Below are 25132 nucleotides of genomic sequence, written 5' to 3'. Positions count from 1 at the left end.
TGCTCCTTTTCCTACCAGTCCATCAAAATTCGTCCAAATAGACTTGCTCCCCAACAATCACCATGTGCCTCTATGATGCAATACCCAGCTTCACCTGTTGGCGTTGCTCTAACCGCAGGCGCCCGTTGGAGACGTCAACGCGTCACAGGCAGCAAGGCGCTGTGGGAATTGTAGTCCCCACCCCGGACACACTGAAGTCGGCATGCCTTGCGAAAGGTCGGCGCACGCGCATTGAGGATGCGCTCTGGCTCCCCCTCTCTCTCTCACAGCCGGTTGCCCGGGGTGACCGCTCCCTCAGTACGCGGACAGAGCCATGGCGGCCTGTTGGGTGAGGCTGGCGCTGGTGACTGTCTGTCTGCTGCCCTGCCAGGCTCAGGCGGCCGGCAAATACTCGCGGGAGAAAAATGAAGGGACGGCAACGGGGAAGGGAGCGATTGAATTCAGGATCGCCAAACTCAACCAGGTCTGGGAGAAGGCGCAGCGGGTGAGTGAGTGGGGGATGGGCTGGGGGGAGGGGGGCAATGCCCAGTGTCGTTACGGGGGGGCAATGCCCAGTGTCGTTACGGGGGGGCAATGCCCAGTGTCGTTACGGGGGGGCAATGCCCAGTGTCGTTATGGGGGGGCAATGCCCAGTGTCGTTATGGGCTGGGGGGGCAATGCCCAGTGTCGTTATGGGGGGGCAATGCCCAGTGTCGTTATGGGGGGGGCAATGCTCAGTGTCGTTATGGGGGGGCAATGCCCAGTGTCGTTATGGGGGGGCAATGCCCAGTGTCGTTACGGGGGGGCAATGCCCAGTGTCGTTATGGGCTGGGGGGGCAATGCCCAGTGTCGTTATGGGCTGGGGGGGGCAATGCCCAGTGTCGTTATGAGCTGGGGGGGCAATGCCCAGTGTCGTTATGGGGGGGCAATGCCCAGTGTCGTTATGGGGGGGGCAGTGCTCAGTGTCGTTATGGGGGGGGCAGTGCTCAGTGTCGTTATGGGCTGGGGGGGCAATGCCCAGTGTCGTTATGGGGGGGCAATGCCCAGTGTCGTTATGGGCTGGGGGGGCAATGCCCAGTGTCGTTATGGGGGGGCAATGCCCAGTGTCGTTATGGGGGGGCAGTGCTCAGTGTCGTTATGGGGGGGGGCAATGCCCAGTGTCGTTATGGGGGGGCAGTGCTCAGTGTCGTTATGGGGGGGGGCAATGCCCAGTGTCGTTATGGGGGGGCAATGCCCAGTGTCGTTATGGGGGGAGCAGTGCTCAGTGTCGTTATGGGGGGGGCAATGCCCAGTGTCGTTATGGGGGGGCAATGCCCAGTGTTGTTATGGGGGGGCAATGCCCAGTGTCGTTATGGGGGGCAATGCCCAGTGTCGTTATGGGGGGGCAATGCCCAGTGTCGTTATGGGGGGGGCAATGCCCAGTGTCGTTATGGGGGGGGCAATGCTCAGTGTCGTTATGGGGGGGGCAATGCCCAGTGTCGTTATGGGGGGGGCAATGCCCAGTGTCGTTATGGGCTGGGGGGCAGTGCCCCGTGTCGTTATGGGGGTCAATGCCCAGTGTCGTTATGGGGGGGGCAATGCCCAGTGTCGTTATGGGCTGGGGGGGCAGTGCCCCGTGTCGTTATGGGGGTCAATGCCCAATGTCGTTGCAGGGGGCCAGTGCCCAGTGTCGTTACGGGGGGCCAGTGTCGTTACGGGGGGCCAGTGCCCAGTGTCGTTACGGGGGGCCAGTGCCCAGTGTCGTTACGGGGGGTCAATGCCCAGTGTCGTTACGGGGGGGTCAATGCCCAGTGTCGTTACGGGGGGCCAGTGCCCAGTGTCGTTACTGGGGTCGGGGGGCCAGTGCCCAGTGTCGTTACTGGGGTGGGGGGGTCAACGCCCAGTGTCGTTACGGGGTGTTGGGGGCAACGCCCAGTATTGTTACCAGTGGGGGGTGGGGGGGGTCAACGCCCAGTATCATTACTGGGGTGGGGGGGGTCAACGCCCAGTATCGTTACTGGGGTGGGGGGGGTCAACGCCCAGTATCGTTACTGGGGTGGGGGGGGTCAACGCCCAGTGTCGTTACTGGGGTGGGGGGGGTCAACGCCCAGTGTCGTTACTGGGTGTTGGGGGCAACGCCCGTTGTCGTTACGGGGTGGGGGGCAACGCCCATTGTAGTTACGGGGTGGGGGGGGCAACGCCCATTGTCGTTACGGGGTGGGGGGGCAACGCCCATTGTCGTTACGGGGTGTGGGGGCAACTCCCATTGTCGTTACTGGGGTTGGGGGGATCAACGCCCAGTGTCGTTACTGGGGGGCGGGGGGGGCAACACCCAGCGACATTTTGGGTGGGGGCGGGGGAGGTTTCCACTGTTATGGGGTTGGACTGTTGCCCAGTGTTGTTATTGCAGAGGTGGGGTGTCGGTTTCCAGTGTTCCTATGGGGAGGGGCCCAGTGGGCCTGGGATTGGCCAGCATGGTCGGTGGTGGGGGAAGAGGGGCCAGTGGGAGTGAGGGTTTGGGGTGATGGTGTTGTTGGGAGGAGGAGCCATTGGAGTGGTGGAGTTCGGAGGAGGGTCCAGTGGGGTTGGGGTCGTGGGTGGGGAGGAGGGGCCAGTGGGGCTGGGAGGCAGCATTAGGCGCTAAGGGCATTACCTGCCTTCCTGCAGACAGTGAGGTAAATTGAGTGGAATGTCAGTCCCCTGTGTTTTCTCAAATATTACCCAGTTACCTGGTAGCTCCTGTGGTTCAATGTGCCTTCAGTTTGTACCACCAGTTTAATATTATGGAAACCTGAATCTTGGAAGCAGTGCGGAAGGTTGATAACTTCTGGGAGGTGAGGGAAAGTTTAGAATAACATTTTAGTATGGGAAGGTGAGAGTGCACCTCGTGGGTTACATATCTAAGTGGAATAGAAGAGGTTAATCTGGGGAATTGCAAACTAAACCATGAATGGGGCATGTCCAGATACAAACCAAACCCGTTGATGGAATGGACCTCGTGCAGTGATTGATGTCAAAAGCAGTAAGTTAAATTCTCAGGAAGGGCAATAGACATCTGTCAGCTGACTGACCTGCCTAATCTGTAACTTTACTTTTACCTGGAGGGTGGCGGTGGGTAAATGACGCAAATGTTTTATATTTGACGTTCACTCATTGTTATTTCAGTGACCTTGCTAACAAATGATTCAACTTTTGACATTCTGTTTAAAATGATAGAAAAGATTATCCAAATGTATCCATCATTCATAGCTGTCTTTGAAACAGTGCTAATTTGATTCAACTTTGTCACTCTCTCTGCTTTCTTCACACCCCCCCCCCCCCCGCCAACCCACCGCCCAGCCCCAACCCCGCATAACTATTTCAAAGTTTTTTAAATATTTAAATATAAGACATAGGAGCAGAATTTAGGCCATTCGGCCCATCGAGTCTGCTCCGCCATTCAATCACAGCTGATAAGTTTCTCAGCCCCATTCTCCCACCTTCTCCCTGTAACCTTTGATCCCCTTACCAATCAAGAACCTATCTATCTCGGTCTTAAATACACTCAATGACCTGGCCTCCACAGCCTTCTGTGGCAATCAATTCCATAGATTCACCACTCTCTGGCTAAAGAAGTTTCTCCTCATCTCTGTTCTAAAAGGTCTTCCCTTTACTCTGAGGCTGTGCCCTCGGGTCCTAGTCTCTCCTACTAATGGAAACATCTTCCCCACGCTCACTCTATCCAGGCCTTTCAGTATTCTGTAAGTTTCAATCAGATCCCCCCTCATCCTTCTAAACTCCATCGAGTATAGACCCAGAGTCCTCAAACGTTCCTCATATGTTAAGCCTTTCATTCCTGGGATCGTTCTCGTGAACCTCCTCTGGACCCTCTCCAGGGCCAGAACATCCTTCCTGAGATACGGGGCCCAAAATTGCTCACAATATTCTAAACGTGGTCTGACCAGAGCCTTATAAAGCCTCAGCAGCACATTCCTGCTTTTATATTCTAGTCCTCTCGAAATAAATGCCAACATTGCATTTGCCTTCCTAACTACCGACTCAACCTGCAAGTTAACCTTAAGAGAACCCTGGACTAGGACTCCCAAGTCCCTTTGCACTCCAGATTTCTGAATTCTCTCCCCATTTAGAAAATAGTCTATGCCTCTATTCTTCCTACCAAGGTGCATGACCTCACACTTCCCCACGTTGTATTTCATCTGCCACTTTGCCCATTCTCCTAACCTGTCTAAATCCTTCTGCAGCCTCCCCGCCTCCTCAATACTACCTGTCCCTCCACCTATCTTTGTATCATCTGCATGCTACAAATATCATCTGCAATATTTCTCATTGAGACTTACAAAATTCTTACGGCGTGTGACAGGGTAAATGTAGATAGGATGTTTCCCCTGGCTGGTGAGTCTAGAACCAGAGGAGACAGTCTCAGAATAAGGGGTAGGCTATTTAGGACTGAAATGAGGAATTTCTTCACTCAGAGGGTGGTGAATCTTTGGATTTCTCTACCCCAGAGGGCCGAGGTAGCTCGATCATTGAGCATGTTCGAGACAGAAATCAATAGATTTCTGGGGACCAATGACATCAAGGGATATGGGGATAGTGCGGGGAAAGTGGAATTAAGGTAGCTGCTCAGCCATGATCAAATTGAATGGTGGAGAAGACTCGATGGGCTGAATGGCCTACTCCTATTCCTATGTTCTCTAGTTTTGCTCTTTGTGTTAACCTGTGATTTAAATAGCAGAGTCCAGCTTGAGTTAATGAAGGTAAGTCATAGTGGAGATTTTAAAGTGCAGAGGTACAAGTGACTCATTTGAAATCCAACCCATTGAAACACAATCACAATTTAGTTTGCCCCTGTAGAGTGAGATGCAGAAACAACAGTGTCTTTAGAAAGTCTGATTCAATGGGAGAGCAGAAAAAAGACATGCTCAAGGACTGCAGATAAGCGGAGTTGTAAATATCTGTTCCGTTTTGGGGATTTGAGTTTCTGCAATGTATGAATTTACTTCTGTGGGATTCAGTTCATGAAACAAACAAACTATTCCTCCTCCAGTTATTTATTTTCCCTCTTCTCCCCATTCTCCTGCCCACGCCCCAGCCTAGGTGTGGTGAAGCCAGTTGTAAAGTTTCTGCTGACTGTCCTGCTAGAATTGGTTAACCTCCTGGGATTTTCTTTTGTGGGTCAACTCTTGTGAATAAAACTTGCTGAATCATCAGAGGAGGCACCTGGGCTTGGGGAGTGTGGTATAATATTATCTTCTGTTCACTGAATACAGCAATACTTCAGTTCACTGGTTTCTCTGGGTCATGGAATACTGCAATTTTGCAATAGCTGTCACTCAGTGCTTTACTGCATAGGGAGCGGTAACAGTGCGGCTGTGTAACTGATTATTGAGACTGAGGAGGAAAATAAGAGCATGCAAACTAGGAGCAGGAGTAAGCTATTCAATAAGATCATGGCTGATCTGATTGTGGTCTTAACTCCATTTTCCTTGTAGATCAAAAACCTACCTCAGCCTTGAATATATTCAGTGACCCAGCCTCCACTGCTCTCTAGGGTAAAGAGTTCCAAATATTAACGAGCGTCTGTTCTACCAGACTGTCCTCCTCACAACTTGCTTTCCTACCTATCTTTGTAGCAGCAGCAAATTTGGCTACAATACAGTCTTCCCCTTCATCCAAGTCATTAGTGTAGATCAGCTTTTTAATCAGTAAGGGAATCAAGGGTAATGGAGAAAGGCAGGAAAGTCGAGTAGAGGATTGTCAGATCAGCAATGATCTCATTAACTGGCAGAGCAGACTCGATGGGCCGAGTGGCCTATTTCTGCTCCTACGTCTTATGGTCCATCGTAAATAGTTGAGGCTCCAGCACTGATCCTTGTGGCACTCCACTAGTTACAGTTTGCTAACCTGAAAATGACCCATTTAATCACAACTGTTTTCTGTTCGTAAATAACGATGAACATTTGACTTCCTTTCAAATATTTGCTGATTTGTAGTTAACCATGACTTTTAATCATTTGAACCCTGATCTTTCAAAGTTTTTAAGCGGCATTTGTTATTAACTGGAGCCTTAACTTTCTTCAGTAATACATCAACGCTGACCATTATCACTGCTAGTTGGCCATTAGTATGATTTGATAGAAGCTTTGTTTTATTAGGATTTCCTCCTTTTTTAACTAATTACCCAGTTCTCTATTTCTTTGTTTTTCTGTTTCTCTCTTTCTTTCTCTCTCTCGGTAGCTTTCTTTGTCTCGGTCTGCCTTATCTTTCTTTTCCAGTCCTATAAAAGCCTCAAACACGGATAAAAAGGAACCTTTTAAAAAAAGATAGACTCAGTAAATCCAAAACTCCACAAAGTAAACCAAAGTAATCTAGGCTAAAGCAACAATTTCAAACTAGTGAAAGAACAATTTGGTGCTCATGTAAGGATTTTACTTGCACAGTGTGCAACCTTAGCAATAGACTTATGCATCAGGTAGTGGAAGCAGAACCTTTTAAGAGACAGTTGTATGCAGTGATGGTAAGATTGAAACTTTTGGTTCACTAATCAGCAAAGTGACTTCCTGTATCTATTTATCTCACACTATGCAGTAAACATTGTAGGTACCTTTTAAATGAATTATTAAACACTGCATTTCAGCAACATAAATTCTAGACATTCAAAATTCTCCATGTAGCTGTTTATGTTTTCCTCAAAAAAAATCAAGCAGTTTTTTTTTACAATTAGTTTTCTCCTCTCCTCTTCTGAAAAGGTTTGAGCTCTGCTGAGGTACATGCTGAGGCCTGATGGCTTCACTCGGGCAACCATTTCCTGCATGTAAATCCAAACACCTGAGTTTTGCTTTCTGACTATATGATGCGTCACAGGGTGAGCCTAATGCCACCTTCATCTGAGATTCCACGCATATACTCCTCCACCCTGCTGCCTTTGACTGATTCTAAAGCATTTATGCCCCTCCTTAAATAAGGAGACCAGAACTGTACACAGTACTCTAAATGTAGTCTCACCAACGCCCTGTACAACTGTAGTAAACCATCCCTACTTTTATATTCCATTCCCCTTGCAATAAATGAGAACATTCCATTTGTCTTCCTAATCACTTGCTGTACCTGCATACTAACATGTTGTGATTCATGTACCTGGACACCCGTATCCCTCTGCACCACCGAGTTCTGCAATCTCTCTCCATTTAAATAATATACTGCTTTTCTATTCTTCCTGCCAAAGTAGGCAAGTTCACATTTGCCCACATTATACATCATCTGTCAACTTTTTGCCCATTCACATAATCTATCTATATCCCATTGCAGACTCCTTATGTCCTCTTCAAAACTTTGTCATCAACAAATTTAGCAATCATATGCTTGGTCCCTTCATCCAAGTCATTAATATAGATTGTAAATAATTGAGCACTGATCCCTGTGTTCCTCCACAGGTTGCACCTTGCCAACCTGAAAATTACCCATTTATCCCTACTCATGCTTCCTGTTAGCTAAATAATCCTCCCTCCATGCTAATATGCTACCCTTACACCATGGGATCTTATTTTGCATAGTTTAACCTTTGACATGCCACCTTAGCAAATGCTTTTTAGAAATCTTAAGTACACCAGATTTATAGGCTCCCCTTGATCCACATTGCTTGTGCTCCTGTAAGAAATCTAAGAAGTTAGCCAAGCATGATTTCGCTTTCACCAAACTATGTTGACTCTGCTTGATTGCATTAAGAGCTTCTAAGTGCCCTGCTATAACCTCCTTAATAGCAATTTCCCTCTGACATGTTTCCCAAACTGGCCTGTAGTTTTCTGCTTTCTGTCGTCCTCTCTTGAATAGCGGAGTTACATCCTTATGTGGCTCGGTGTCATACTTTGTTTTATAATGCTCCAGTGAAACACTTTGGAACGTTTCATTATGTTAAAGGTGTATATAATTTGTTGTTGTGTGTGCAGTGTATGGCTGATCTGTACTTCAACCTCATTTAACCTGCTTGTTTCCATATCTGTTGATACCTTTGCCCAAAAAAATGTGAACGGTCTCGTCTTGAAAGCTCCAATTGCCCCACACTCCTCAATATTTTTTGCTGGGAGTGGAAGAAGAGTTTGATTAAAGTGATTCCTCATTTTAATTTGATGTTCCCTTTGTTCTTGTAATTTCTTTGTATCTACCCTACTGATTCCTTTTAACATTTTACACACCTCTGTCAGCCCACAATCCCCTACACGAGAGGGAAATCGTCCACCTCCTGTATCCAGTTTCACCAGATGTTAAGGCCTGTTTATATACGTTTCCCTCTGTTTCTTTCTGCAGCTCCAGTTCTCTCCTGTGAAACTAGCCGAGCTTCACAGTGACCTGAAAATCCAGGAGAAGAATGAGCTGAACTGGAAGAAGTTGAAAGCTGATGGGCTTGATGAGGACGGCGAGAAGGAAGCCAAGCTAAGGCGTAACTTCAATGGTTAAGTTTTGGTGTCTTCTAAACTCTGAAGCAGGGCCTGTAATCACTGGATTCCCTGACAGAGAGAGATGAGGCACACATGCACACACACACACAGAAAAGAAATGCATGCATTGATTCAGCACATTTCCTGACCTCAGGACATCCCAAAAGTGCTTCACAACCCATAAAATATTTTTGAATTCTGATCGCTGTTATCATGTAGGAAACGTGTCAACCATTTTGTGCGTAGCAAGCTCCCACAAACAGTAATGTGATAATGATTAGATTGTCTGTCTGTTTTGCTGATGTTGATTTGAGGAATACTCATTGGCCAGGACACCAGAGATAACTCCCCTGCTCTTCAAAATAGTGCAATGGAATCTTTTACATGCATCTGACAGGGAAGACGCAGCCTTGATTTAATGTCTCATCCAAAATAAGGCACCTCTGACAGTGCAGCACTCACTTAGTAATACATTGGAGCGTCAGTCTTTTGATTTTTGTGCTCACGTCCTGGAGTGGGTCTTAAACCTTCCAACTCAGTGTTACCAACTAAACCACAGCTGACACAGTTATCAGATAAAACAACTTTAGCCAGTAAACTTTGCTGTTTTTTTTCAATTCAGTAATCCTCACAAAGTACAGACTTGATGGAAGAAAAGATGCTGTGCCTATGGACACAAATTATCTGAAAGATTCAATGGACTCTGAAAATGATGTGTTTGATGATCCAAAGCTGGAGAAATTGTGGAATAAGGTTGGTGGTTTTCTTTTAATTGATATCCTTTCTGCTTCTGATTCAAAAGACACAGATCCCTAAATTAATCAAAGGAATCGGCGGGGAAAAAGAGGGCAGTTATCACTTTTCTGAAGGAGGCTTGTACACGGCCTCAAAGAAATCCAGCATCATATCTGACTACCCTCGCACATCCAACACAGTGAATTAGCCTTTTGCCATGCAGTGACTGGACTGCACTGCTTATGGTGAGGATTAGGAATTTGGGGCCCGAGTGTTCAATGGACTAGTTTTGATTGCCTAGATGGGTTGGAGAGGAATTTGCTAGATTTTTTTCTCCAAAATTGACCTTGTTTGATCTAAATCAAGGGGACAGGGGACAAAATATTTGAGTTTTGAAATAAAAGTCAGTGTGACTGTTCTATCAATGGCATTAGGTCAAACAACCCTGCATATATATTGAATGGAAAGCCTTCAATTTAAATGTAACAGTTCCAGTCAATTAAACAAGTTACACTTCTGTTAACATAATGCGTTTATCTTTGTCTCAGTAACACTGACCTTGTGCCCCCGCCGACCTGGCTAGTCTGAACCATACAAGTTTAAAAACTCAACACAGGTGCAGCAATTTTGGTACATCCTAGAATCATACTGCACAGAAGGAGGCCATTTGGCCCAGCTTGCCTGTGCCAGCTCAATTCAATACCATAAGCCTGCAAATTAGCTTTGTGTGAATACATGTACAGCCTTTTGAACATTGTTGTGGGATCTGAATCCACCACTCTTTCAGGTAGAGCTTTTCAGATCTTGACCTACTTTCCCCTTGCATCTTCTGTTTCTTTGGTTCTTTTCTTCTCTTATCACCATTCCTTTTGGCCCTGTAAGACTAACTCTAATGTCATTCAGCCTCTCCTGTCTTCCACTTGATCAGACCTTCCTTTTATCTTTGTCCCACCCACCTCTTATTCAAAAAGGGGAATGTGGAGTTGAGGTTACAATCAGATCAACCATGATCTTATTGAATGGCAGAGCAGCTCGAGGGGCTGAGTGGCCTACTCCTGCTCCTAATTCATATGTTCGTAAAACACCTTGCATTTCTAACATTTCCCAGTTGTGATAAAAGGTCGTCGACCTGAAACGTTAACTCTGTTTCTCCACAGATGTTGTCTGACCTGCTGAGTATTCAGTATTTTCTGTTTTTATTTCAATCTCCCTCTAGTTCTTTTACCAAATATTTAAAATTGTTACTGACCATAAGACATAGGAGCAGAAGTAAGCTATTCAGCCCATCAAGTCTGCTCCGCCATTCAATGAGATCATGGGTGATCTGATAATTCTCAACTCCACTTTCCTGCCTTTCCCCATGACCCTTGATTCCCTTACTGATTAAAAATCTGCCTACCTCAGCCTTGAATATACTTAACGACAGCCCTCTGCGGTGAAGAATTCCATAGATTGACTACCCTCTGAGAGAAGAAATTCCTCCTCACCTCTGTTTTAAATGGGTACCCCCTTACTCTGAGATTATGCGTTCTGGTCCTAGACTCTCCCACAAAGGGAAACAACCTCTCAGCACCTACCCGGTAAAGCCCCCTAAGAATTTTATATGTTTTAATAAGGTCGCCTCTCATTCTTCTAAACTCCAATGAGTATAGGCCCAACCCACTCAATCTCTTCTCATAAGAAAATCCCTCCATACCTGGGATCAACCTAGTGAACCTTCTCTGGACTGCCTCCAATACCAATATATCTTTGCTTAGATAAGGGAAACAAAACTGTTCACGGTTTTCTAGGTGAGGTCTAACTAGTGCCTTGTATAGTTTTAGCAAGACTTCCCTATTATTATACTCCATCCCCTTTGAAATAAAGGCCAACATTCCATTTGCCTCACCTATTACCTGTTGAACTTGTATGTTAGCTTTTTGGGATTCAAGCCCAAGAATTCCCAAATCCCTCTGTGCTCCAGCCTTCTGCAGTCTTTCTCCATTTAAATAATATTCAGCTCCTCTATTCTTCCTGTCAAACTGCATAGCCTCATGTTTTCCCACATTATATTCCATCTTCCAAGTTTTTGCCCAATTACTTAACCTGTCTATATCCCTCTGTAGACTCCTTGTGTCATCCTTACCCCTTGCCTTCCCACTTATTTTTGTGTCATCCGCAAACTTGGCAATAGTATATTCACTTCCCTCATCTAAGTCGTTAATATATATTGTAAATAATTGAGGCCCCAGCACTGATCCCTGCAGCACTCCACTAGTTAGAGGTTGCCATCATGAAAATGCCCCCCTTATCCCAACTCTAGTGATAGTTATTGTGTTTATTTCCTTCCTGCCTTTTGCCCCTTGATTATTTAGTATTTTTGGAATGCTATTAGTATCTTCTACCGTGAAGACTGAAGCAAAGTATTTATTCATCTCCTCTGCTATTTCCTGGTTCCCCATTATCATTGCCCCAGCCTCATTCTTTAAGGGGCCTATGTTCACTTTGGCCTCTCTCTTCCTTTTTATATATTTAAAGCTCTTACTGTCTGTTTTTATATTACTTGCTAGTTTACACTCAGTTTATTTTCTCTCTCTTTATTTTTTTGGTTAGCTTTTGTTGGTTTTAAAACTTTCCCAATCCTCTGGCTTACCACTAATCTTTGCCACATTGTATGTTTTTTCTTTCAATTTGATACTGTCCTTAACATCCTCGGTTAACCCCTTCCTTGAATCCATCTTCCTCACTGGGGTATATCTTTTGTTGAGAGTCATGAACTATTTTCTTAAACGTCTGCCATCATCATTTTTTTCTGCTAAACTCCTTTCCCAGTCCACTCCAGCCAACTCTGCCCTCATTCCTTTGCAATTACCCTTATTTAAGTTTAGCACAGTTGTTTCCGACCCAAGTTTCTCACTCTCAAACCGAAAGCTAAATTCTACCATTTTATAGTCACTGTTTCCTAGGGGATCCTTTACTCTGAGATCATTTGTTAAACCTGCCTCATTAGACATTACCAGATCCAATATAGCCTGATCCCTGTTGGATTCACAACGTATTCTTCTAAAAAAAACTGTTCCAAATACACTCTATGAATTCTTGCTCGTGTCTACCTCTGCCAATTTGATTTTCCCAATCTACATGAAGATTAAAGTCACCCATGATTAATGTACTGCCTTTTTTACATACTGATTACTAATCCACTTGAAATAATTTCTCCCTGCTTGCTGAATCAAAATCCCTCAGATTTTGAATACCTCTATTCGGTCTCCTTTTCACCTTCTGTGCTCTGAGACCAATCAAAGCTTCTCCATTCTCTCCACATAACTGAACTCCCTCATCTCTGGTATAATCCTGACAAACCTCCTCTGTACAATAAATACAATCTCCCCTATACAATAAATGCTGGTCTAGCCAGTGATGCTCACATCCCATGAATGAATATTTTTTAAAAATACCTCTCCAAGGCCTTGGCATCCATCCTAGAGTGTAGTATACAGAATTGTCCACAGTACTCTCCTGAAGTCTAACTAGTGACATGTGAAGGTTTAGCATGACTTTTTTTTTGATTCAGTGCTCCTCTTTAAAATGCAAAGTATCCCATATGCTTTCCTAACCACCTGATCAACTTGCCAGGCCACCTTCAAGGATTTGTGAATATGCACACCCATATCCCTCTGTTCTTGCACCCTCCTCAGATTAGTGAGATTATACAGCCTCTCCATGTTGTTCCACCCAAAGCCCATCACTTCACACTTCCATATTAAATTGCATAGAATATACAGCACAGAAACAGGCTATTCGGCCCAACCAGTACATGCCGACATTTACACTTCACCTAAGCTGCCTCCTGTTCTTCCTCATCTACCTCTATCAGCATAACCCTGTATTTCCTATTCTCTCATATGCTTATCTAGCTTCCCCTTTAAATGCATCTATACTATTTGCCTCAACTACACTCTAAGGTAGAGAGGTCAACATTCTCACCATTCTCTGGATAGAGAAATTTCTTCTACTTTCTGATTTCTAGGTTACTGTCTTAGACCATAAGACATAGGAGCAGAAATTAGGCCATTCGGCCCATCGAGTCTGCTCCGCCATTCAATCATGGCTTATAAGTTTCTCAACCCCATTCTCCCGCCTTTTCCCCATAATCTTAGGTCTTGATTGGTAAGGGGATCAATCTATCTCGGTCTTAAATACACTCAATGACCTGGCCTCCACAGCCTTCTGTGGCAATGATTTGCATAGATTCATATTGATGGCCTCTAGTTTTGCTCCTCCCCACAAGCGTGTATTCCTGACTACTCTATCAAAATCTTTTATCATTTTGAAGACCTCCATTAGGTCACTCCTCAGCCTTCTCTTTTCAAGAGAAAAGAGATCCAGCCTATTCCCTTTTTTTTGTGCCTCTGATGTGTCCCTGTCTACACCTATGAAACAGTAAAGGGCGATATTATCAATACAGAGTTGTTAACAGTGAATTTGCTTTTTTTCGTGCTTTCACCTGATCTTTGTAAGATCTAGGATTATTTTTACTACCAGAACATGTTTTAATTTTTCCCTGATGATTTAGCATAGTTGTGAAGAGGCTGTGGTGGGAAGGGTGTTATCTCTTCATTTATGCAGACTCAGAAAAACTGATGGAGAGAGTATTCCAATGACTTGTAGCTGACATTACAATCTTCTCACCGAATATGGACATTTTGAAGATAAATTCCAAGTTCATGTCACACCCAATTTTAACCAATGGCATCTTAACCTGGACTTCTTGATAGGCAACAACATCTGGGAAATTTAACAATGATGAGGTTCGAAAACTACGCCGTGAGTTCCAACACCACCAGGATAAAATTCAGGAATATCACATCCTGCGGGAGACAGTCAGCAGGAATGAAGGTATTGTAGCTAAAACCACTGGCTGAATTACTTTGGGTCAGACCTTTATAGAAGAGTAATTGTTCTCCATCGTTTTTTTTTCTAAATGACTTCAAAGTTACTGTGGACTTGCCACGGCACGAAGTTAATTATATTAATTTATTTGTTAATTGGACAGCTTTTGCAGATTCTATTCACTTGAGGAACAAAAACAGCTGCTTTTAAAATTTGGATCAAGAATTTCAAATTTATCACTTGGCCCATATGTTCTCAGAGTCTGATTTTGATTGTCCTTATTGACCCTGGAATTTTTTCTGTTTTTTGCCTCTCCATCAGATTATGTGGCTGCAGGAAGAGGATTTCTTTTTTATTTGTTCATGGGATGTGGGTTTGGCTGGCTGAGCCAGCATTTATTGCTCATCCCTAATTGCCCTTGTTCAGAGGGCACTGAGTCAACCACACTGCACATGTAGGCCAGACCAGCTAAGGATGGCAGATTTCCTCCCCTAAAGGGAGGACATTAGTGAACCAGATGGGGTTTTTATGACAATTGGCAATGGTTTCATTGTCATCAGACTTTTAATTTTTATTGAATTCGAAGTTTCACCATTTGCCATGGTGGGATTCAAACCTGGGTCCCCACAGCGTTACCCTGAGTCTCCGGAATACTAGTCCAGTGACAATACAGTTATGCCATCTCACGCCCTCCCCCCCGCCCCAGGAAGTGTCTGTTCACAGTTCTCCAGCTGCCATGTGTGAGAGGAACCGTCAAGGGACCATCAATCCTCTTCCTGCCTCTCCATTTTGAATGTGATTGATTATGACTTGAGATTTGAAATTCTAAGATTGGAGCAGCAAATAGAAATGCTAAGAAACATTCAAAATGTCAAATTATGATGCAGGTTCTGAGCTGCAACAACAGGTGTAAACTCCCTGGTTAGTACCAGAAATTGGAAGTTTAGAAGAAAGTTCCTCAAAGGGTTATACTCAAACCAAAACATGTGGGAAAGGATAGGGGAATGGAATTTGTGTGTTCAACTCCAGTGTAGAATTAGCGTAGGCACAATTGAGGGCTGACTGGTTCTGTGCCCAAGTATGTACTTCTCGCATACTGACAATGTTTTTTTTTAAAATGCATTAACACTTTGCTTTTCCCAGACATTTATCAGAACGCGATCAGTCCATCTGAAGCCAATGTTAAGGAAGATTTACTACACTCCAAGCATGCAGAGCTGAAGGATAAGCATCGCAATGTCCAAGCAAGTTTTGAACGTTTGCGCAAACTCATTCACCAAGGTTACGACGAGGACAGTGGTAATCTGCCTTTTCCTTTGGTCAAACAGTACATTGTTTCCTTGATCTAAAGGAGAGGTACTTGCAGCATCCTAATCCATTGAATCCATAAGGGAATCGAGGGGTAAAAACAAAAAGCTATAAGTTCTCTCTCCCCCCGCCCCCCACCTTAGACCAGTTTATATTTCACCTCTCTCCTAACTATACTTCAGTTCTGCTGAAGGGTCATGAGGACGCGAAACGTCAACTGTTTTCTTCTCCACCGATGTTGCCAGACCTGCTGAGTCTTTCCAACACTTTTTGTTTTTATAACAGCGAAAGCATTGGCCAGTTAATTGGTCAAATTTTCACAGTTGTCTTGGCGATTTTTTCGCCAGGAATCCAGGCCAGGGCTGAGGGAGTTCTGCATCGTGGGAGGTGCCACCTTTTGAATGAAACATTAGAGGGAGGCCCCATCTACCTGCTCAGGAAGACGTAAAAGATCCCATGGGACTATTCTGAAAAAGAGCAGGGGAGTTATTGTCTTTTTTTTCCCAGGAAAAGGTGCTTATGATGTCATTCAACCACAAAACTTTAACAGAGCAGGAACAGTGGAGGGTCCTGAAGGACTGCATTGGTTTTACATAAGCTTCATTTACATGAAACCTTTCTCCCTTGCTAGTGTTTTGCTCCAGGGTGCTGACCTGAGAGTGTATGTCAAACCATCTATCAGGTGTTTGCTTCAAAATTCAGGATTTGATCAACTTGTGCAATCAACTGCCGCTCTGCAAGTTATATTTGTATTGACCATAGAGGAGTAAAACAAGCTTGTTCTGTTTGTGTTTATCATGATTATTGCTAAGCCAATCCAGCCAACTGTTCTACCATTGATTTCAGTCCAAAAGGGCTATACAGCTCAGTTATATATGTACTGTGTAATGGATTCAATAGGATAGATACAGAGAAATTATTTCCATCTATTCATGGGAGAATCCAGATGAGGACTGGAATGGGGGGTACTGAGAAGGCAAACGTCAGGATTCTTTTAGGTTCTATGCATTCAATTTTATCAAGTTTGAGGTATAAAGAAGGTTTACCAGGATGCTACCAGGAATGAGATATTTCAGTTACAAGGAGAGGTTGGAAAAGCTTGTTTGCCTTGGAGCAGAGAAGGTGATGAGAAGTTTTGATAGAATAGTTTTTCTCTATCTATTCTTTCTGGTGAGTGGGTCAATAACTAGAGGTCATTGATTTTAAAATCATTGGTAAGAGATCTAAAGTGGAGATGAGGAATACTTTCACTTACTTGTTGCAATCTGGAACATTGTACTTGGAAATGTGATCAGAGCTGATTCCATAAATAATTTCAAAAGGAGTTGCACAGATCGCTGAGGATGAGGAACTTGCAGGGTTAGGGGCAAGAAGTGGATGTGTTGAACTCGACACAACTGCTTTTTCTAAGAGCCAGCAGAGTCACGATGGGCCAAATGGTCATCTCCTGTGCTATAGGTTTCTGTGATTCCAAGATAAATTCAAAATCTCATTAAGTTTTTTTTATCATTTTCAATTTTGCAGGATGTGTGTTGCATTAGTGAAAAACCTAGTGTTAAGAACTTGTCCTTTTATTTTTCTCTATTTCTGTTGAATTGTGGATTTAAAACTACAATGGCTGCAGTTTGAAAGACATGTCTACTGCAACAGGATGAGAGATATATACAATGTTGCAACCCTGGAACAGAATGTGCCATGAAAGACAGGATGGTGCCAGAAAGGAGCCCTGGACCTAAATTAAACAGTTAGGTAGAATTGGGACAATCTGGTGGTTTGGTCAAACTTCTCACATTTGTCGCAGCTCGGGGAACAGTGTGGCTTGATATTGCAGTGCACTATCCCCAGTGAGTTGTGACACTAGTGAAGCTTTAAGAACAGAAAATAGTGGAAATATTCACCATGTCTGTCAGCATCTGAAAGGAGAAAAGTCATGTTAATGTTTTAGATGAAGAGCTTGCCTGCGTTTTCTCCTTAGATACTGTCTGGCCTTTTGTGCATTTCCAGCACTTTAACTTTCTTTTATCAACAGGAGCATTCTAGAACAAATAAAATGTTTTCTTCATTGCTTTTGTGTTTGAGTGAAATTTGCATTTAATGAAGTTGTTTTTATTCCTACTCTCATCAGAATTTTCTGAGCCAAGAGTACTTGAGCTGTGGGATATGGCAAAAAGGTCGAACTTCACAGAAGATGAACTGGATTCCATTAAGGTAAACTGTCTTATAGGCTTGTAGGGTTGTTCACTCATTCTCCAACAACCTTTATATGTAAAGAGATTTCCTCTAACCTCTCGCCACATCATCTAGGAAACAAACTGTAGTAAAGACTCCCTGAAGGTGGTAGTCTAGTATTACTTTAATTGCAAAGTCAAAACTCTGCTGCCTGTATTCCAAATCTTACCAAGTTCCATTCACCCATCTGTGCTCACTGACTGTCATTGGCTCAATTTTAAAATGCTCATCCTTGTTTTCAAATCTCTCCATGGCCTCGTCCCTCACCATCTCTGTAACTTCCTGCAACCCTACAACTTCCCAGAACTCTGCACTCTTCCAATTCTGGCCTCTTCTGCATCATCGTTTTTTTTGCTCTGCCATTGATGACCATCCCTTCAGCTGCCTACACCCTAAGTTCTGAAATTTCTTCCCTAAACCTCTCCACTTCGCGCTCTCACTTTAAAGACCCTACTTAAAATCTACCTCTTTGTCCAAACTTTTGGTCATCTGTCCTAATAGCTCGTTTATGTGGCTTGGTGTCAAAAGACACTGAGAACTCCCTGTGGAGCATATTGGAATGTTTTACTACGTTAAAGCCCCTGTATAAATACATGTTACCGTTTTTGACGTTGCATGGCGTGTGAATCTATACTGGTGAAGGGCCTGGGTTACTAAGCGCTTGGAGTCCATTGGACCTCCTGGGGCCATTTTTAATTAAATAAGAACAGAGATTGATTTTATTTTGCTTTGAGACAGCACATGAAAGTCAGTATCCAGGAATGTGCAGAGTTCTTTCCAAACAGGAGCCAAACCACTTGGACAGGTTCCTTTCACTGACCTGCAGTTACAGTGTGGATGAACCCCATAATGTCCGAGAGACTGAGACCTGTTTTTACATGTTAAAAGAAACACACTGTCTTTCATTCCAGTGTCCCCTTGAACAAAGCAGTTTTATCCGAGCTGACATAACCACCAGGAACCTGCCTGCTTAAAGTGCCACTTTTATGCCATAATCTGAGTATCTGTCTGTTATTTCCCTCTGGTCCAGAACAGCAGTACATTTAACCTTCTCATGTTTTGTGCTTGGTTTTTAAATCTGGTTAATGGCAGGAGGAACTGAAGCACTTTGAGACAAAGATCGAGAAGCACCAGCATTATCAGGAACAGCTGGACTTGTCCCATCAAAAGCTTAAACATGTGGAGACAATTGGGGACAAGGAACATTTGTCTAGGAACAAAGAAAAGTATGCAATGCTAACAGAAAAGACAAAAGAACTTGGGTACAAGGTAAATGAGTGCTCCTTTTAGCTCTTTTGGAAGAACTTTTTGTAATGTTTGTTGTTTGCTGTGCTGGGAATAAGCCTAATTTGTGCATGGTAAGCTCCCAAAAACAGCAATGTGTTAATGACCAGATAATCTGTCTTTAATGATGTTGATTGAGGGATAAACTATTCGCACAGGACACTTGGGAAAACTGCCCGTTCCTCTTCACAATAGTGACCATGAGGCCTTTTATGTCCACCTGAGAGGCAGACCTGGCCTCAGTTGAATGTCTCACCTGAAGGACAGGTAACTTAATGACAAACACTTTTTGAACTCTGTATTCCAGCCTTATTCAACCCTCAACCCTTTATTAGGCAACTTGACGTTTAAGAAAACTTGAACCTAGTGGAATTGCATTTATTATAGGAGAAAGGAGAGGAAGAAGTAGCATCTACTTGTTAATGTGCTAAATGTTGCCACAAAAGCTTTATTGCGATGTTAAGCAGCTGAAACCACCTTCTTTGTTTTTGTACTCCAATTTGATCTCAGGTGACACTGACATCTTGTGATTACAGATGGGCATTGGTCATCTTCTGGTACCTTTTTTTGGGTGCTGATGAACTACCCTCATGGTTGAATAGTTTGGATGGATTCCATGCCATAGTGTTCACGTGAGGAATCGCCAGTTGGTTGCTGCCTGTGAAGCTGAACCAATTGTAAATGCCTCTGGAGGGAAGGATGTGATCACAAAACTGCAGTGGTTTTTTTTAAAGTGACTTCTGTTAATATGTACACAGAGAATATGATATATATTTGCCTCCATCTTCTTTCAGGTAAAGAAACACATGCAAGATCTTCTGGCTAGACTCTCGAAGGGAGGGCTAAATCATAATGAGCTATGACTTGTCTCCTGCCCAAAACCTGAAACTGCTGTATTCCTGTAGCTGGAACACGTACGAGATCTAAATGCGTACTAGTCATGATTCATCAGGTTTGAAGGACACTCTCAAACATAACTTAGCTTCTGTAATGATTCACCTCTTTTGTACAAATCATTGGAGACACCGGGAGTGAAACCCATTTGGAACACAAGTTATATACTGCTGTTTATGCTGAACCACGCTTTTAATGAAGGTACCTCTTTACGTAACTACTTTGGTTTGAATAGAGTTTATCAGGCAGCTTACCATCTCTGTGTAATCAACATGTTTGATAAATTAAATTCCAAGTTTCTGTACATTGGTATTTGTAATGTTGCCACCTGTTCACTGTATCATTTATGGATCTATAGACAGGGTTTGAGTCAACCTATGATAGACTAACAAATTTGTTTTGCTCAACTTTATATATCTCCAAAAGTGAACTTGACAGACTCTGCTGAAGTAATACAGAAGATGATGTCATCTTCTCTAATGTGCATTGTGTCCAATACAATCAGGGCCATTACACCATTGCAATACTGAGGAAGATGAGACATTAAACTGGAAGTGCCCCCTTGGGTGGATGTAAAAGATCCCATCACACTATTCAAAGAGGAGCAAGGGACCTCTACCCAGGTGAACTGATCAATATTTAACCTTTAACCAACATTATTAAAACAACAGATTACCTGGTCATTGTCTGTTTTGTGGGAGCTTGCTGTGCGTAAATTGGCTACCACATTTCAACAGCTGCTGCACTTCCAAGTACTTCATTGGACATTCTGAGGCTCTGAAAGGTGCCATATAAATGCAAGTCCTTTTGTTTTTTAACACGAAGAATCAAACAAGAAACAAATGCAGTAAATTGGATGATTACCATTTGTGTAATGCATTTTACTGCATAAATACTACCATTTAGGCATTAAGTTGCCCCAGTGATAATAGCTGTCACTAAGAAAAGGACTTTTCCAATCACTTTCCTCGCTCACCACTTCCTCTGTACAAATCCCTTGTGTTTGTACCAGACTACCATCCATTGTGTGCAAACCTCCAGAGAATTGAAGTGCTGGCGTCAGTTGAAACGTGCACCTGTACGTTTTTTGCAGTCTAAGTATCCAGATCTGCCTCCATCTCCCTTTTAGACACTATTTGATGCATTTACCAGAGTAAACAGGATGACTTTGGTTCCTGAACCCGATCTCTCCTTTCTCTTCCCCTCCACTAAACAAAAAAGCCAGCTCAACTTGCTGAGTACAAGTTCCCATCTGCCTTCAGTAAGGTTGATAATAAGGACAGCATTTTTTCTGCCTCGCGTGTAAGACAGGCTGCCTCTATCTCTCTACTGTTGCTTGCTCTCCCTCTTTCAGACTGACTTGTTTCTATCAGGTTCAGTGATATCTTAGAAAACTCTAAGCCAATACTCTAATGGCTTTCTATTTTTTTCCCAAAAGTCCATCCTCATGGCCATGTGAATCACTTGGTCTGTGTATCCGGGTAGAAATCTAATTACCTATCCTCTAAACCCCTAACTCCACTCTATCTTGGAATTAAATAGACAGTTTAATTTATAACTGTTAGTAAAACCTGAAATTCCTAACACCTTCCTGTGAGACTTGGAGATTAAGTCTGCTCACAGTCAATACAACTGCTGTTGCTTTATCTACAAGTGTGAACATTTTGTAGCACCTTTCCAGTAAACAACCAGGCCACACAAGCTTGTTATCAGGCAGAAATAAGAACAGCTCACATGACTCCTCATTCCTCCATTTTACCCTAAATTAAAGAGACAGTCCCAAAACATAATCTTATAAACTTTGTATTTTGTCCTCAAGTTTCATCCTGTGAAAAGATGGGATCTGCTTCCATCTGGAAACATAGGAACAAGCGTAGGTCATTCAGCCCCTTGAACACGTTCTATCATTAAATTAGATCGTGGCTGTTATGTATCTTAGATTTATTTACCAAACTTGGTTCCAAAACCCTTTATTCCCTTGCCTAATATAAACCTCCCTTAACCCCTCCGCTGTCTCAGTGCAGTCAAGCTGCTTGTCCAATAACCTATTTTTATATGAGCTGCACTTTGTTTTGGTTAAAGATGAGGAAGACTGATGCCCTCTCCTGCAAACTTTGTACCTTTGCCATCCCCTTCCCTGGCCACCATCTCGGCCTGGAGCTGAGCTTCTGGCATCAGATCCTCTCTTTCACTTGGGGGATAAAACACCTCTTTTCACCTCCATAACACTAGACCAGCAGTGGGTCCTGCTCCTCCCAACCTCCAATTGAAAAGTGCTCGCTCTTGTGTTTCTATACCAACCCTTCCTTACCCCTTTATTTAACCTTCAGCCCTAGAGCCCCTACAGACTTCTAAAGGAGGCAGAGTGCAGACTGCAGAAGAGGCCTCTCAGGAAGCTTCCAAATATCTTCTTTGATTTCAGGAGATGCAAACATGGGAGAAAACCAGAGGAAAAGGGGTGAAAATAAAGTAAATTAAGCTTGAGTGGGGCGGGGGGTGCAAAGCGAGTGACAGGGCAAGTCTCCCAATTCAGTACTTGTGGTGTAAAGGCACTGTCATAAAGCTTGCATGACATCAGATTTTTACCTTGTGCTGGACCATGGCTTCATTTCCCAGCCTTCCCTCAGGGTACAAGGACATTGCCTTTTGTCCTCAATTGCAAGGGCCAGAAAAATGCTGGATTGGAAAGAATATATTGCGACAGTTCTGCAAGACGGCAGCATTGCGGATATTGCCATAGTTGGGTGCACCCCCAAAAACAAAAGGATTTGGGCATGTAGGAGCGGCGGTGTGTTGGGCCAGATTACATCCCGGGAGATCGAAGTGATCATCGACAAAGACAGAAAGTCGATCCTCCAAAACGGGATCACCATCAGTGGAAAGAAGTATTCCATCATCCGCGACAACATGCTGCTGGAGAAGAATCCCTCGATGGATGTCAGGACACTGGGCGATGAAGGAAGGAGCATCTGTATTGGGAAATCTTCCAAAGCTTTGATGTTTCTGATGGGGCAGAAGGGAGTTCATGGAGGAGTTGTCAACAAAAAGATGCATGACTTAGTGGATTCCCTAAACAGAAATGGCAACATCTAATTTACCCATGAGTGAAATAAAGCTGGTAAAACATACTTTTTTTTTTTCTTGGTGCCTGTTGCTTACTATATTGGGGTTTATTTCTTAAAAGTTATTTTTTAGGTTTATAATTGAAGAAATTTTGGTGGTCATATTAACATTGATATGAAGAACCTCTTTTCTGTACTGATATTACCCTCCCAATACTGATGCCTGCCCTTAACCTGACCAACCAGCCAGCAGCACACACACAGACTGCAAGGAAATATCTTTTCACCAGTGCTGGCAACTGGTAAACCTGCCCCTGCAAATGATTTTCCCTGTTGGACTAGTAACGCTCATTACCCTGCAGCAATCCCATTGTTGTACTGCAAGCTATGCTAGTCAAACTGTTTTTCTACCTCTGTAATATCACCTCTCTCTGCCCCTTCTTCAGCTAACTGCTACTGAAGATCTCATCTGTCCTTTTGATAACCAAGGAGAAAGGTAACAGCCAGGAATTTGATTAAATAAATTGAAATCATCCAAGGTGCTACTACCTAAGTGCTATCCTAACCCTCATCCATTGCCTCTCTGCTCACTTTGCACTATCATTGGCTTATGTGTTATAATGAAACTTAAAAGGACCAACCACATAAATACTGTGGGGACAAGCAGGTCAGAGGCTGGAAAACGTGCAGCAACTAACTCCTCCAGCCGCTCCAAAATTTCTCCATCATCTAGAAGGCACAAGTCAGGAGCGTTATGGAATACCCTCCACTTGCCTGGACGAGTGCGCCTCCAACAACACAAGCTCGACACCATTCAGGACAAAGCAGCCAATGTGATTGGCACCCCATCCACCACCAACATTGACTCCCTTTCCACTGCCGTATAATGGCAGCAGTGTGTATCATCTTCAAGAGGCACTTGCAGCAACTCACCAAGGCTTCTTCGAGAGCCACTTCCAAACTCACTACCGCCCAGTAGAACAAGAGCAACAAGCATTTGGAAACACCACTTCCCGCATGTTAAAACTAATTTTGTTTCAACACTTCCATGGGATGTGGGCACCATAGGCAAGGTCAGTGTTTGTCACCCATCCCTAATTGCCCTTGAACTGAGTGGCCTGCTAGGCCATTTCAGAGGGCAATTAAGAGTCAACCACATTGCTGTGGATCTGGGGTCACACCAGTAATGACAACAGATTTCCTTCCCTAAAGTGTGCCAGTTGGGTTTTTACAACAATCAATGATAGTTTCACCAGCTTTCAATTTCAGATTTTATTAATTAAATTTAAATTCTACCAGCTGCCATGGTGGAATTTGAAACTGTGTTCCCTAGAGCATTGGCCTGGGCTGTCGGAGGACTGATTCAGTGACATTACCACTATTCCACCATCCCCCACTTGGAAATGTATCACCGTTCCTTCACCATCACTTGGTCAAAATCTGGAGCTTCCCTATCCAAAAAATTGTGGTCGTACCAATACCACTTGGACGATACTGGTTTTCAAGTGCAATTCAGAATTAAATATCACGCCAGTGATGTTCACATCCCACAAACAAGTAAGAAAAAGAACACTGGGAGAATTCTGCTGCTGTTCAACTGCACAGTTGTTTTATGTTCATCTGAGAGCCTTGGTTCAGTGCCTGATCAGCCAGCATCCCCAGTGATGCAGCACTACCTCAGTACCTCACTGGAGTTCCAGCCAGATTATCTGATCGGGATCAATGGAGTTGAGGTTAACCATGATCTTGTTGAATGCCGTACTCCTGTTTCACTGTTCTACCTTAGCTCCATTTACCTGCCTTGTTCCATATCTTTTGAAACTCAACCAAGACTGTCGAACCCAATTTGAAAATTTCACTGACTCAGCATCCACAGACTTTCGGGGTGATAAATTTTGATTTCCACCACACTTTGATAAAGTATTTTCTGCTTTCAGTCCTAAATAGCCTAGCTCTAATCTAAAATTATGCCCTTGTTCTGCATTCCCATAGCATAGGAAATTTCTGTGCGTCCAATCAAATCCTGTTTTCATTTTGAATATCTTAACTCTCCAGCTAAAGCCAAGGGAATACAAAGCATGATTAAGTAGCATGTTCTCCATAACTTAATGGTTTGAACTCTGGTGTATCTGCACTCTGCCACCCACCTCTTCCCTTCTCCAAAATAAAATTGACACTGCAATCCAGATGGAGCCTGACAATGCACAGTACAACATTCTCACTTCTATATTCCAACCCTTTAGACAAAGACTAACATTCTGTTGGCCCTTTTTGTGCCTGTGCATTAACTTTTGGTGATTCGTGCACATGGTCAACCAAATCCCTTTCCTCCTCCACAGGTCCAAGTCTATCGCC

General features: G+C 43.7%; 2 protein-coding genes across 2 annotated transcripts; both read left to right on the top strand.

The window, feature by feature from the left end:
- The first annotated feature begins 214 nt into the window (after positions 1-214).
- Positions 215-22843, top strand: lrpap1 (low density lipoprotein receptor-related protein associated protein 1). Its single transcript, XM_078560882.1, has 8 exons — positions 215-484; positions 8263-8407; positions 9016-9146; positions 13886-14006; positions 15144-15299; positions 17434-17516; positions 18630-18806; positions 19616-22843. The coding sequence occupies exons 1-8, from the start codon at positions 314-316 to the stop codon at positions 19682-19684; spliced, it is 1053 nt and encodes a 350-aa protein (XP_078417008.1). The 5' UTR covers positions 215-313; the 3' UTR covers positions 19685-22843.
- On the top strand, positions 22389-22808 carry LOC144689884 (profilin-3-like). The gene has a single exon (XM_078557360.1). It carries the CDS (start codon positions 22389-22391, stop codon positions 22806-22808), a length of 420 nt encoding a protein of 139 aa, XP_078413486.1.
- Positions 22844-25132: the final 2289 nt, after the last annotated feature.

This window comes from Cetorhinus maximus, chromosome 2, assembly GCF_964194155.1.
Source record: "Cetorhinus maximus chromosome 2, sCetMax3.hap1.1, whole genome shotgun sequence".
Taxonomy (NCBI): Eukaryota; Metazoa; Chordata; class Chondrichthyes; order Lamniformes; family Cetorhinidae; genus Cetorhinus; species Cetorhinus maximus.
The sequence above is the reverse complement of the archived record's forward strand: the minus strand, read 5'-3'. Positions and strand labels throughout refer to the sequence as shown.

Bases quoted from the DNA above. Each gene is read 5' to 3' on its own strand.
- LOC144689884 (XM_078557360.1), top strand. From the start codon at position 22,389: ATGCTGGATTGGAAAGAATATATTGCGACAGTTCTGCAAGACGGCAGC.
- lrpap1 (XM_078560882.1), top strand. From the start codon at position 314: ATGGCGGCCTGTTGGGTGAGGCTGGCGCTGGTGACTGTCTGTCTGCTG. The intron at 8,408-9,015 runs GTTAAGTTTTGG...TTTTCAATTCAG, and splicing joins GCTAAGGCGTAACTTCAATG to TAATCCTCACAAAGTACAGA. The intron at 14,007-15,143 runs GTATTGTAGCTA...TGCTTTTCCCAG, and splicing joins GACAGTCAGCAGGAATGAAG to ACATTTATCAGAACGCGATC.